At 44.0% G+C, this 14,966-nt stretch overlaps 1 protein-coding gene across 4 annotated transcripts; it reads left to right on the forward strand.

Moving 5' to 3' along the window:
• Positions 1 to 7,570: 7,570 nt before the first annotated feature.
• Positions 7,571 to 12,899, forward strand: LOC133925358 (uncharacterized). Of its 4 annotated transcripts, none has more exons than XM_062371306.1 (10): positions 7,571 to 7,994; positions 9,543 to 9,772; positions 9,854 to 9,908; positions 10,595 to 10,676; positions 10,764 to 10,847; positions 10,937 to 11,005; positions 11,697 to 12,049; positions 12,117 to 12,272; positions 12,355 to 12,469; positions 12,558 to 12,899. In XM_062371306.1, exons 1-10 carry the CDS (start codon positions 7,672 to 7,674, stop codon positions 12,600 to 12,602), a joined length of 1,512 nt encoding a protein of 503 aa, XP_062227290.1. In that variant the 5' UTR covers positions 7,571 to 7,671; the 3' UTR covers positions 12,603 to 12,899. The 4 variants fall into 4 exon arrangements, with proteins under 4 accessions (XP_062227290.1, XP_062227292.1, XP_062227293.1 ...); XM_062371308.1 differs by having other exon boundaries at positions 12,597 to 12,899; XM_062371309.1 differs by having other exon boundaries at positions 12,600 to 12,899.
• Positions 12,900 to 14,966: the final 2,067 nt, after the last annotated feature.

A 14,966-nucleotide genomic window follows, 5' to 3' on the forward strand; every position in this document is an offset into this window, starting at 1 on the left:
ATGTACGGTTCGCACTAAGACCTATTTATTAGTGCGCCAATCCTAATTATAACATGCCTTAGGGAGGGAAAGTATGTCGGGTTACATTAGATACTCTCTACTGAGTGCATCTAGGATACTTTCCCTTTCGGAGGGCATCGGGACCTTCCGCCTTAGCACGACGGGCTCTCTCCCACTTCCTTTCCCTCTCAGCCTCCCAAGCTTGAGCCACGGTACGGTCGTGCGCCGCCTTCCTCATGCGCTCTTCTTCCTCCCGCTTGACGCGAAGTTCCTCTTGTTGTTGCTCGTACTCCCGACGTGCGTACGCTTCCCTTCTCCACCTCATGTTCATGTCGACCCACTGCTTCTGTGCGTCATTTTGCTCATTGTCGAGCCATTGAATAAAATCACAGAGCGGTGGAGGGGACTGAACAAATAGAACAAGATGAGCGGTTAGTAAAATAGGGTGCGAAATCGGAAGAGATGAGGCTGATATCTGTTGTCATACTGGTCGATAACCAGTTGTTGCATGTTGAGGCTTGTCATACTCGTAGTTGGCACACATGAAGAAGCGCAGCCCATAGGTGTATGAGATGTTCTGCGACTCGCGGAGCTTACAGAGGTCACCACAGAAGCACATTGGTGGTTCGAGACCTTCAGGTATGGTAGTCCCCCAATGTTTCTTTGGTGGGCTTGATGGAGCTGAGGAAGACATTGCACTTGAGATATCTGAGAAATGAGTGGTGCATCAACGTAAGGAGATTCGGCTATTTATAGTTGGGGGAGGCACGAGCATTGGATTCGCTCTTGAAGAAAGGAGTGAGTGCAGGGGCGTAGCTGGTGGCAGGAGCATCGGATTCTATCTTGAAGAATGGGAAAGTTGTGTCATTGATCATAGTCAGAGATTCCACATTTATTGATATCTGTGTTGTCATTTATTGTTTGGAAAAAGTTGGGTAGTGTTGTCACTTCTTGTTTAAAGCCTGCGCAAGGAGGCATGTGTTGTCAAGTCATGGTTAAAGTTCAGTAGTGTGGTCACTTCTTCATTAAAGTAACACTCCCAACAGAGGAAGTGAGGTATCACTCGTTGCATAAGTTGTTTTGTAAGATATAATGATGATGACAGAATGTAGCTTGTGATCGTGTCGGATTAAGAAATGCAACTAGGATGCCATCGTTTTGGAATACGAAATGCAGTTACGACATGCTAAGTGAACCATAAAGAGTAAACGTGTCTGAATACGTAGGAGTACATGCATATGTAAGTTACATAAAATCTAAAATTCTACTGCTGCCTCCCTCGTTGCCGTCGCCTGTGCGCCCCATCGTGGTCCCGATGCCACTAGTTAACCCTCACGTGACCCCTGTAGTAGGTGAGGGGGTCGGGTGGACCGACGTGTCTGGTAGGCCTAGTAGGGAGCACCAGTGTCGAGGCCTCGTCCTGCGTGGGCTGTGTCCGAAGGGGAGCACTGGGTACCTGGGACCGTTGGAGGACGTCGTAGTCAGGTGTGCCCCCAAAAAAGTCACGAACGAGGTCGTATGCGGCGTTCGGACCAGCCTCATCCTCCTGACTAGGGTAGGAGGACTATGAAGGCTCTGCTGGCGTCTATGTGTACTGGCTGGAGGGGCCTACAAACAAATAATTATGTTAGATACGAACAATGTGGTATTGGAAGTAGTAGTAAAAATTGTATAATTGTACATGCGTGGTATGCCGGTGCAGCAGAAGAAGGCCAGGCTGTCGTGCCGTAGTATGGCTCGAACGTTGCGGGTGGGGTCGGGCGTGAGGCCACTGAACACGGACCGGTCTCGTCACCGAAGTAACCTGACCACAATATTAACTTAATTTGCTGAAAGTATTAAAAACTGGGATGAAGGGGGCCGCCAGTACCTGAGGGTGGACGCACATGGCTTGATCTACGAGGCTTCGTCGAGGCTTGTGTAGGTGCACCTAATGAAAGTTTAATAATCAATGCAGTAGTAAGTAACAAATATTGTTGAATGTCATTCGAAATTAAAATTCGCACCAAGTTGCTCCGAGCCTCCATGACGTGGTAAAAGGGGTCGTGTGGGTGCCGACACGGATGAACGACGGTGCACATCTGACCGCCGAGACGACTCGGTGTGGACACCACTGGACCTGGGAGGCGCCCCTGCTACATCTGTAGTAGATCGGCAGGAGGTTAGGTTTAAGGCACGCGGTCTTGTCGAAAACCCGCTTGATGAAGATCACAACATCCGACGCACTGAGGTGCTGCCCTTGCCGGAGTCGGTCCATGGCACCAGCTGCATCCTTATGTACATCATAAATGATATCTGCCTGCGGATACGAACAGGAATAAACAATTACAGTATACGGTTTTGTTCGTTGAGTATGGACTACTGACTTCAAAGGAAAACTTACCGCTAATGCAGCGTCCTCGTCCCAATGCACCGGGTATGCCTCCGTTGTCGACGCGATGTGGGGCCAAACACCCTCAGGGGTGTAGATGACACGTGTGCGTGTACGTGGAACGTACCACCGTAGGTACTTGTTGAAGTTCTACTCGGTGTGGGGATGAGCCTCCTCCACGACATCCTGTAGCACTTGGGCCCATGTTGCCACGTAAAGGGCCAAGCGTTCTGCCCAAAGGTTGCACCTGCATTTGAACCACGGTAAATGTAAGTCACAGTAAAATGAAGGTTACGAATACTTTAATTTTGCATATGTACTTGTGGACGTGCATGGGGACGGTACGGATGTGGACGAGAGGGAATGCCTGGTGACAGCCAAACTGCCGCATGACGCGGTGCGGTGAGTATTCTTCGACGTAGATGTCGAAGACAAGCGGCGCCTTCGTGAGCCAGTAATCCTCGTCGCGGGTACACAACGGTGACAAACCCAATCCTGCACGCCCTTACACTGCCAAGATGTTGTAAGGCTCCCATACCACGTCGCCCGGACGTAGCCTGTCGAACTAGGTACGAAAATGCTCGTAAGCGCTGCGAGGCTGCTCATACACCCAGTGTGGTTGCGTGACAAACATCGTTACAAATCGTTAGAGGGAAAAAGCTTGCGAAGGAAAATGTCAATATAAAATACGTACTTGATGACGGCACCACATCGAGGCCATAGTAGGCGCGTCCTCGTCCGGCTCACCGTACCATTCCTCGGGGTACGGGGAGCGGTCCACCACCGGCTTGCCTATGGCGAAACGCTCGTATGACCACAGCTACAAAAGAAGTGGACACCCGGCAAAAGTGGCTAGTGGCTCTTTCTTCGTGCACGCGTTGCAGAGCGGCCGATACGTCGCAGCAAGGACAGCGGATGCCCAACTGAACTGCGGTACCTCCTCCCCATCAGCATTCGCTATCAACCTAGTGTAAGGCACAAGCGTCCTCGCAACCAGGTGGCCTTGGCCACTAGTGAACATAACCCACCCAAACAACCAAAGCAGAAAGGCCTCCAAATGCCTGGAGACCGCGTATGCGTTGGCATGAGGGTGTATGTACGCCGGCTGCAAATATAACTGGTGTCAAAAACGATCATTACTACATACTAGAATAGTAAATGATAGGTTGTATTATACCGAACCTGAAACTGTAGGATCCACTTCTTCGTTGGCCCTCGTGCATTGGACAAGAACTCAGGCACGTAGGGGGGTGCGTCCGCCTTCCACTCCACCGGGCCAAAGCGCTGATGCATGTCGTTGATCCAGTCAGTCTCCATATCAATGACTCCAACCGCAGCTCCCGTGCAAGGAAGGCCTAAGAGGTAGGCTACGTCCTGCAAGGTCAAGGTCATCTCACCGCACGGGAAATGGAACGTATGTGTCTCTAGCCTCCATCGGTCGACCAGGGCTGCTATCAGTGACCGATCAAAGTAGAAACGACGCGCCGCTGCCTCGGGGTTCTCCGTCGATCGGGCCTCGACAAGCCGGCAAAGCGGTAGGAGTCCCGCCGCTGCCAACCTACAAGTATTGCAGTATATCAATAATATGGAATTACATCACTGATATGGCAATTTCGTATGAAATTATCGAAGTACTTGTGCTTCCATCGCTCATCTATCTTGAGCAGCTCTCCAGGGTCCCGTGGTCGAAACACTCCTAGCTCCGTCTGATGCTCGACGGATAAGAAGCTGCGATGCTTCTTGTCCACTACAGGGTCTAGAATCTCGGGGGTCGTAGGGTCGGCCATTTCTGCATTTGAAAGACATGTACATTAATGCATTGTTAGATATAGACAGTAACAATATACTTTGAATGCAAATTAACTATATCACTATATGCAACATTAACACACTGCGACAATGACCTACAAACGAAGGTTCAAATGGTACAAATCGAGCACAACGCACCATAAAACTCACCTAGACAACAGGTGCATCACCAGGTGCATTTTTGGGACAATACTTGTACGTGTGACATATTTCATTGCACTGACTGCATCGCTTGACCCTAGGGCTAGCCTCGGATTCATCCATATCGTTGCGAATCCGACGAGTTTGTCTTCGGCAAGGTGTGTTCTTCATCTTTTTCAAATCAGACACATATATTCTTGCAAGCCCTGGATTACTTGTAAAAGTGTCAACAATACCGTAACCATACAGCTCATGATTCCAGTGTTGAGTATTTGATCTTTCATAAAAGACTTTGAAACATATTGCCTGGGAAGCATATGGTGCTCCGCACACGCAGCTATGACGTGTGTACAAGGTTTGTGGAGTAATTGTGGCTTCTGGTAACTACATATGCATGTCCCACTCCTTAGCACACACTCTTGAACATGCTGCTCACGTCTATCCCCCCTCCGACACTAAACCCGTGCTTCGCAGTCCCCTCTTGATTTGCGCGATGTATGTGGGCCTTCTTATTGACCTTCTCTATGTATTCACATAGCATCTGTCCATAAAGCATACGATTGTCCTCCATTACAATCTTAGCAGCTGCATACCGATCAATAAAGTACTTACAAGTCCCATGCAAAATGCCTTCTACAATTCCAACTAGTGGTAGGGACCTCATTCCTCGCATGACCCAGTTATAAACCTCTGCAAGATTTATAGTCATTACTCCATACCTTGCACCACCACTGTTGTATAACAGAGCCTATTTTTCATTTGGCTCATTACATATCCATTGTGAGAAGCTCCTAATAGATGAGCCTGATCTCCTTACTATCTGCAGAGTATCGGTTGGAAGAGGTCCGAGAGCGATTGGTTCATCACCGTTAGGTGCAGCCTCCGCAGTTTGTTTTAGAGTTAGTTCATCAAGTCTTGCCCATAGCGCATTGAACTTTCGTTGCTGGTTTTGACTGCACAACTTTTTGAAAATCTTCATCAACTCTTTGTTTTTAAACTGTATGTAGAAGTTCGCACCCATATGGCGCATGCACCACCTGCTTTTGAGGTCGGGCCACTATGCTGCTACACCTCGTCGAACGCTACCATGTTGCATATCCAGCAAAGCCTGCAACAATCCTGCATGCCTATCATGAATAAGACACGCATCTGGTCGGTCAAAAACAATTGCATGTTTGACCCGCTCTAGGAACCAATACCAGCTGTCCCCATTCTCACTCTCCACGAAAGCAAACCCTAGTGGCAGGACTTGGTTGTTACCGTCGACCCCAATTGCAGACAATATCTGCCATTTATACTTCCCAGTCAGGAATGTTCCATCTAGGCATATGATGGGTCGGCAATATCGAAATGCTTTGATAGTTACGGCGAATGCAAAGAAAGCACGCTGCAACACTCTTTTCCCGCTGTACTCCACATCAGTAGAGGGGTAATGCTTGATATCATAGTAGCTTCCTGGGTTCCTTCCACAAATAGTGGCTAATTGACGAGGTAGATTGTGATATGAATCTTTATATGTTCCGAACCTCATCTCAATAGCCTTTTGTTTCGCCCTCCATACCTTCATATAGTTTATTGTGTACTGGAACCTTTGCTCAATAGCATGGATTATTGATCGTGGCTCATACCTTAGGTTGTCCACAATCTCTCCGTACATAACATTTGCAATGAAGGCATATGACAGGTTCCGGTGGGCGAACTCTATTTCCTCAATGTGACAATTATATTCCTTAACTATTGAGCACTGCCAGTAGTCTACCCATTTCCCTCTGAATGCGTGCAACCGCCAAGGACACTGCGGCACCAAACACTTCACATCGTACTCTCTTTTACTGGATTTAACAACCTTGAATTGCCTCCGAAGAGACAACGATCAGAATTTCATTGCATTAATAACTGCCTCCTTTGTAGGGTGCATAGCACCCTGTGATACCTCGTTCTCATGGTACTGCCACGGTGTCTGATCAGCCTCGCTAACCACCAGCTTCGAAAATTCATGATCCCTCCACTCTGCAAGAACTGGAGCATTACCCTCCTCGTCAGATGAATCCCCATCGGCAAGGCCTTCCTCCAACTCTTCATCCTCCAAATCCATATCTTCAATGATGCTAGGGATGTGCTCCCCTTCATCAGTTACACCCATCGGTTGCAGCTCTGGAGTATCACCAACATCCTCCCTGGACCCGACATTAGCCGCCTCTGATTCATCTTCCACTGCCTCACTTGGTCCTGCTACTGCTTCCGCAGAGTTCACCTCAGTTTGATCTTTCAGGTACGCCTCAGCTAACAAAACCAGCGGCACGGCACGTTCACAACATATATCTATATACTGCCTCCAAGTTGATGTGGCTTTGATGGGAACAAGCTCACCAAAGTATCCATGACTAGCACGGCTGAGGACAACTTTCAACTTCAGCTCATGTTGCTGCGGATCCAGTTGGGAAAACTGCATGAGCCATTTGCACACACCCACAATGGTCCTCTCATTAGCTTTACTAAGACCCTTCATGACATGACGAAATCCAGACAAATCTACACCGTTAGGACCATACCTAATTTCACCCTCACCATAATATATCTGAAAAATTAATTTATCTGCCATCCCTGAAAACACCCGTAAATATAACCAATGTTAAGACCAACAAACTATATTTCTAATTATCAGATAAAATAATTTCTAAATGCTACATCCTAGGTTTGCAAATTATCATATACTGATACCTCCTATTCCGCACATTACAACCCTAATATAGTAAAAATAATATTCTATATTTCACTACTATCGTACAATTTTCTAAGTAAATTTGACAATTTTCTAAACCCTAGGTCATACATATCTAAAATCTATATCATATACTACTACTGCACTAATTAACAACAATAAAAAGAAAAAAAGAATTACCCGAAAATAATCTTCAAATCCGCAGCTCAAAAGTAACAGGATTTCATCGGGCTCTCTTCCTCCCCTCTCCTCTCCTCTCTTCTCCTTCCTCTTCTCAACTTTTTTTTTTTTCTGAATAAAATGAGATTTTAGACTAATTTTAGCCTCTTTTATAGAAGAGACCGAATGGGGGAGCCGTGGGCGGGAAGGTCCCTTACCGCCCTTTGAGAGGGCGATAAGAGAGGCGGCTCGGGCGGGCAGGCCGTACCCACCCTCTGAGGGGGCGGTCAGTAGTTTTGCAATTTTTTCGAGAATCTATTTATTTAAATTTTTAATAAAATATATATAAAAAAAAACTCCTTCCCTTCCTTCCCCAAGGTTAGCAGCGCGGCCTCCGACTGCTCCGCCGCAGTCCGCCCCGCCGCCGCCGCCCCGTTTTCCCCTTCCTTCTCAACACCCTTCAGTATCCATGTCGCAGTCGGAATACAAGTTAGGACGGGTCGAGTTCGATGGCGAACCTAAGCTCATTGTGCACCATAGATCCGCAGAATCCAGTGCGTTAGTAGCCATTGCTAACTGCACCTTCCTAGGGTCGAAGGGTACAGATCGCGGGGATCCACCTCCATATGTGGAAGAGCAGATTCTTACAAAGGGCATGGTGGGTTCACTTGTGGCGAATATCAAACAAGTTGTGGACTCTGGTCGTCCCGCGATGAAAGAGAAGGAGGAGCCCCTTATTAGCATATTGGAATCACTGGCAGCTGGTCTCCATGTTGATCCAGTAAACAAAAGGTAATTCTAGTTAGTAGTTTGTAGGATTGGTTGGATTGAAACTGGTTTTTTGGGTTGGGTTGACAGTCGGGGGTTGGATTGGATTGGGTTTGATAGGAAACGGGTTGGGTAGGGTTGGAGTGAGGTCTTTTTTTCGGTTTCGTTTGGGTTCACCCATGGTCGACGCCCAATCGTCGTCTCAAGCGGGCGGCGCTGCGGCGGCAAAGGCTGAGCGGATCGGGGAGGCGCGCCGCTGTCCCGGTCTTCTCCGCCACCGTTGATCCGTCCTCCGAGCTCCGGCTCTCCTCCCTCTCGCCTCGCTCGCTCGCAGGTAGTAAGGGTTGCTCCTCCTCAGATTTCACGTTACTGTCTCTGACCTGGGATTGTTATGTGTATGCTTGCTGTATCACTGATATGCGTAAGCTGATAGTATCTCTAATAGTGGTGAAGCTGTTGGTCGTGGAATCCATCATTGGTGATGTGTTTCTGCTGTAGGGGATGATAGGTCCTTTGGCCTTTTCACCCTGCTCTACTATACATTGTTCCTAGTGTGATTGGTTTTGTAGTTGTTCAATGTTCGTGGAATCAAGAAGTAAAACATGTCAGGTTGTTAAACCTTTGTCATAATATTTCTGCAGCTTCCTACCTTGTCCTTTACTTTGAACTTAGTAGCATAAAAGTAGTCCATTCAGCGGCAAACAAGCACCGCAATGTCTATGAGCTCCGGTACTTCAACATAGCTGAGAATGAGGGTGAAGGGGATTATTAGATGCACCATCATATTTGTGTCTGATGGTTGCCTTTTACTATTTGTGATGAATCTGATGATTGCTGTCTTTTCTTGTGTTAGGAAAAGACAATACTCTATCTTCGAGTTAACTGCACTGAACTTCCCTTGTTTCATGGACTAGTATTTACTGTTACCTTGCTTTTTTTCCAAGTGTTTCATAGGAGCTGGATTGCATGTACATGAAGATAAAGCCTCATTCGTTAGAAATAAATATGGGTTATAGAGTAGTGTTCCAATAGGGAGTATTAGTTAATGGGGTCACTTTACTTTTTATTGTATCTCATGGTACTGTGCGTATTTTGGACTTTTTTCTTTACTTTTTGTGAGAATTTATTTGTTCTGTTTTTATATATATTTTTTTTCTTTGAATTTTTCTCAACAATATTTTTATTTTTAGTAATGTTTCAGTGGTTAATAGCTAGTCAGCAAGCTGAGAGGAAGAGGAACATGGCCTCTTTTTTTTCTTTCTTCTTTTCTGAGTGGAACGTCGGCTGGCTTTCATGGTTCAAGCTAGTCGATGATGCCATGGGTTGGCCACAGGTTGAAAAATGGGTTCGACCTGGGGGGGGGGGGGGGGTTGGGTTGGTTTTGGTGTGAGAAAAGCTGTGGGTTGGTTTGGGCAGGGTTGGCTAAGGGATTTTATGGTTTGGTCTGGGTTGGCAGTTTTGCTGTAGTTGCTTTGGGTTTGGGGTGGGTTTCAACCTACTAGCAGGTCTAGTAGTTTGTGTTTTCTATTATTATTCACTATCTGGATTCATATTATCATGTCTTTATTGTAGCTGCAACACTTTCAGCCTAGCTGACGAGATCTTATTATTTAAACTTCTCAAAATTCCTTTGGTGCATGGTTGGTTGTCGGACCCTGAGGACATATTGCTATATAATGATATTAAGGAAAAGTCTTATGATAAGCTGGTCAACCTACTTCCTAAACTGCAATCAGTAGCAGATGAGGCGCTTAATGCATCCGAAGCCAGCAGAGCGGCTGCTCAACCCGTGGTAGCACGATGTGAGAGTTTTTCTTATTCAACTTGTTTGTTTATCTAAAATATTATACTTTAAAGTTTTTTCTTTATTTATTTTTATGCAGACGCAAGGATTAAGGATTTCTTGGATGCCTCAAAAACCCACTTAACAACTTATGGGTATGGATTTTGGATTGTAGAACAATAGCGACTATGCATTTTTTTCAATTTATCAAGTCAATATGATGCATCTATGATTTCAGTGCACGTAACCCAGCCATAGAAATGAATATAAGCTCTCTACTTGCATTGCCATGCAAGTGCAATTATATACTCTCTATTTTTCATGTCCATGTAAGTAAAAAAAGAAGATTGTATTGCCATGAATTCTGAACTATTCAAGCCTTTTTTTTTTACCACTTTGATTGGTGTTACTTTTCTGTCAATAGCTTGGTGTATATTCATCTAGGTTAATGTACTGTTGCTTCTTACATCCAAGTACCTGAGCTTGACTAATGCTTAAGGACTAAGGCCCTTTGATATGATCGTTGAGTTGTTCTACTGTTATTGCTACCAATTATCTATGAGTTCTTACATCTGCCTACTGTCCAGTTATAGATCTGTCTGGAAGTGTGACAAGAATGCTACCTAGGAGTTTAATTATTTTGCTAGGCTGCAGCACATTAGTATAGCATTTAGAAGGCCATCTTTATGATGTCCTTGCACTAAATGCTCAATTCCACTAGGCTTTATTTCAGAAAATCCATTAAGCATTTTCTTTTGTCTGATGTTACTGTTTCTAAATATGCTTGGATATATCATGCAGTCTGATGCCTTGACGATCTTATAATATTTCAATAATATAGGTTGGCTGTTTTGCACAAATCATTAGAAGAAAGAAAACCCGCTGTTTTGTACATAGAAAATAAATTTAGAGTTGTCTACAAGGTATGAAATAAATCTCCCCTCCTTGCTCATATAAGTGTTTTCTTGATATGGCTTTTTTTATTATAATTTTTTATGGTATTTGTGCAGTATAATGGAGATCTATTCACCTTGGAAACAGACGAGGATCTTCTGCAGAGTCACCCAGATGCTATGTGGAAAAAGTTGACTGTGGTATGTGATGTCATACTCGTTTAGTCAATTTTCTGAGTTTGAGATTATAATGCCTTTTTGATATTTTTTGTCCTAATCACAAATGACAGCTGGAGGAAGAGAGCTTCTACGTAACAAGCCGCTTCAGTCCGACCAAGGAGCAACCGAATATGGAAAAAGTAAGCCTCTCTTTCTTCATATTACAACCAAAGGGAGTAAGCTCCAGTTACAAGGGCATATAAGGAGCACTAGACGAACTTGACATTCTCACTAATTAAAGTAAAATCCTATATTCCAAATCCTCGAGAATGGCCCAATATGTATTGCACTGGAAGGATGTTTTCTTTCAGGTGTATCAATATTGTTCTGCTCTCTCAGATCCCAGTAATCACCACTTTTGCAGAGTGAGAGTATATTCCTCCATGCCACATTCGTACCAATCCACTCACATTTATGAAATAAGAAATTGCTCAATTTCCACACCAACCAACATGGAAGCAAAAGTAAAAACTTTTAAGCACACAATCCCTCTCATCCAGAGTTGAAAGACAAAAATTTGAACCTATATGCTTCAAGGATACCCAGCAAAAGGTTCTTGGCAACCGCACAATAAAAACACAAGAAGAATTTGGTAGCCTTTTCCTTTTGCCAGGTTGTTCCTAGTCGATTACTTATTATGAGACAGGAAAGAAAAATCTGAACCTGAAGATGAATGTTTAGCTTCGATATAGTAGACCTACATGATTAGCCGCACTAAATATATTCATTCGACATATTCATAGTCCTTGTATCCACACATTTTAAAAGTGCGAACTTTAAATCATGTTCATCCCAGACTTTTCGTTTTTATTATGATTGCTAATGAAATAGCAGGCTAAGGAATGGCGGGAAAAGAAGCTTTCAGCACTGGACGAACCTGGTGACAAACCATCCACAAAACCAGCAAGAAAGAAGAAATCAAGGCTACGAAGAAATCTGGGAAACAAAATAGAGGAAAAGGAAGAAGCTCCTAAGTCAGCAACAGCTGAACCTTGTCCTCCTATTTCTAATGTGTGTCTTCCTGAAAAAGAAGCTTCTAAAGCTGCAACCGCCGTTGAGAAGGAAGAAGCTCCGAAGTCAGCAACAGTTGAACCTTGTCCTCCTATTTCTGATGTGTGCCCTTCTGAAAAAGAAGCTTTTAAATCTCCGACCATTGCTGAGAATTTTCTCAAATTCCTTACGGAGTAAGCTTCACTCTGAGTTCTGTAAATATTTGTTCAGTAGAATTTTGACTTAATTTTGAATGCCCAGGTTCAGAGACGGTAGCAGCTGCCGCATGATCCCTTATTTTGAGGGTGTAGTAGAAGGCATGAGGTACACAGGCTCGTTCAAATTGCATGTCCCATATGCATTTATTCAAAAGCATGATGGGAATCTAGCAATCGACATCCAAGATGAGTACCCTAGGTTAGTGTATTATTCTTTCAAGTTGCTATTGTTCCTTAGATATCCAAGTTTGCTTTTGATTGAAAAGTTGTTGTCTTTTCAGGATCTGTAATGAACTGTTACAATCTGTTGTTACCTATTTTTGCAATCGCGGACTTGACAAGAAGAGTGCTACGGAGCATGCTGAACTGGAAATACTGAATTTGCGAGAGCCAGAGGTATGCTTTTATCATCGAAATACTAAAAATACCAATTTCTATTTGGAGCAACTAAAAAACTGATATGATTGCATTTTTCTATTTGGAGCAACGAGGAAACCAACTAACGTATGCTGTACATACCCAGCAGTAGAGATGACTCCCTGTCCCATGGGCCCGAGACCCATCCAAACAACTATGCGAGTTAGGCCGGGAAGCTGCTGCATGCAGGATGAAGGAAGATTACGAGAAGAACAAGAGCTGCTGGTCGTGTAGCTTTAGCCCTTGTTTACCTTCAAATCTTTGTGAGGCCTCATATCTCAATCTGAGCGCTTTATTCAGGATCTTTTTGAAGAATCGTACCCTGTTCAAATAAGGCAACACGACGAGTCCAATATTGCATATATTCGGAGTTCCAAAAATATTTGACGACGAAGCCCACATTCATATATTTTGTTTCCATGAATTATGGGATGAAATTTTATCATGCGCTAGAGATCAACAAAGATAAATTATTCTGCTTTATGATGATGCGCAGAGAGTAAAGATTAACTCACATGCACTCGAGGTTAACAAAGCTTTCAGTTGGAGATTAAATGAGCACTTTAAACTTGAGATTGAACAAAGATTTAAATTGGAGATGAAGCCCTTTCAACTCGAGATTGAATAGACTTCCAATTGGAGATGAAGCACTTTGGTGTGTCTTAGATAAAAATGCATGATCATGTGTATGATCAGTATGTGTGAATGATAAATAATTGGTTAGATGTTGCTATGAGTATATAGTGTTTGTAGGTGAAGTGTCAAGGTAGTTTAGGAGCTACTCGGGAAACTAGTCTTGGAACAGGTCTTGTCTGGTTTAGGATCTGGTCTAAATTGGTCTAGGACCTGGTCTAGACCAGTTAGACTGTTTCAAAACCAGCTCCCACACCAGTTAGACCGGTTTCATCCAGTTTCTAGACCAGTTCCGACTAGTTAAGACCTGTTCCAAGACCAGTTCACTAGCTTCCTAACTAGCTCCCAAATTACCCTGATACTTCACTCACAAACACTATATTACAAATCATCGCTTATAGCAATTAATAAAGCATTACAAATGAACTTGGTTTTTTACCATATAACCTAGGGCTAGAAATAATTTTAGAAATGAGTTTATCACATAAGAAGAATATTAGTGAATTTTTTCAGATTTTTGGGATTTTATTTGAGGCCCTAACAATTGTTAGAAGTTATAAAAGTACTTTTTTTTTTGAGAATTTTAGTTTAAATTCTACACATGCTTTTTTGGTGAATCTAATTAAATGGGTTGCACATGGATTATGGAACACGTACAAAAAGTTCTAGGATTTTTTAAGAAATAGAAGACCACTGATTTTTGGAGTAACAACAGACCACTGTACCCGTGAATAGCACCGGTGAACAGTGAATTTCGACAGCAGAATTGACAAAAAGGTTAACAGAGTGGCATGGAAGGAACGAAAAATGAAACCGATGGTAGATAAGGAAATCTGTTTCAATGAGTGGCATAGAGGGAAGAGGGATATTTTTCAATGGCAAATAAGGAATTTCCCCATCATGGGGGGGAAATGCATGATCAGTATTGGTGAATGATGAACAATTGGCTAGATGTTGCTATAAGTGATGATTTGTGATATAGTGTTTGTGGGCAAAGTGTCAGGGTACTCTGGGAGCTACTCGGGAAGCTAATGAACTGGTCTTGGAATAGGTCTTGGCTGGTCCAAGTCTTGGACCAGTCCAGGTCTTGGACCAGTCCAGGTCTTGGACCAGTCCAGGTCTTGGACCAGTCCAGGACCTGGACCGATTTAGACCAGGTACTAGACCAGTTAGACCAATTTCAAGACCAGTTCCTATACCAGTTAGACCAGTTTTTAGACTAGTTCTGACCAGTCTAGACCATTTCCGATCAACCAAGACGTGTTCCAAGACAAGTTCACTAGCTTCCCGAGTAGCTCCTAGACTACCCTGACACTTCGGCCACAAACACAATATCACAAATCATCGCTAACAGCAACATCTAGCCAATTGTTCACCACTCACACATACTGATCATGCACATGATCATGCATTTTTATCATTGCATATAAATGGAGCAATACAAAGGAATTCTGTTTTTCACCATATAAACCCGGGCTGAAAATAATTTTAGAAATTAGTCCATCATATAAGAAGAATTTAGAGATTTTTCTCTAATATTCTTCTAATGTGATGGACTAAAAAGAAAAACGGATTTAGGTCGACATCCCAGCACAACACCCAGACGACTCGACCCACTACGAATCTTCTCCTCCAGCGTCGGTGAGGCACATGGGCACGGCGCCACCGAGAGGAGTGCCACGTGTGAAATGAACCCCACACCTGCTGCTACGTGTACCCTCGGTCCAACCTCACTGATCACAGTGGGCCGAACAATATGTAGTAGCTAGAGGGACTATATGCAAATGGTGGACGAAAAGATTGTGATTTTCTATATTATAGGAGAGGGGAGAAGATGCCAAAC

Source organism: Phragmites australis, chromosome 7 (genome assembly GCF_958298935.1).
Source record: "Phragmites australis chromosome 7, lpPhrAust1.1, whole genome shotgun sequence".
Taxonomy (NCBI): domain Eukaryota; kingdom Viridiplantae; phylum Streptophyta; class Magnoliopsida; order Poales; family Poaceae; genus Phragmites; species Phragmites australis.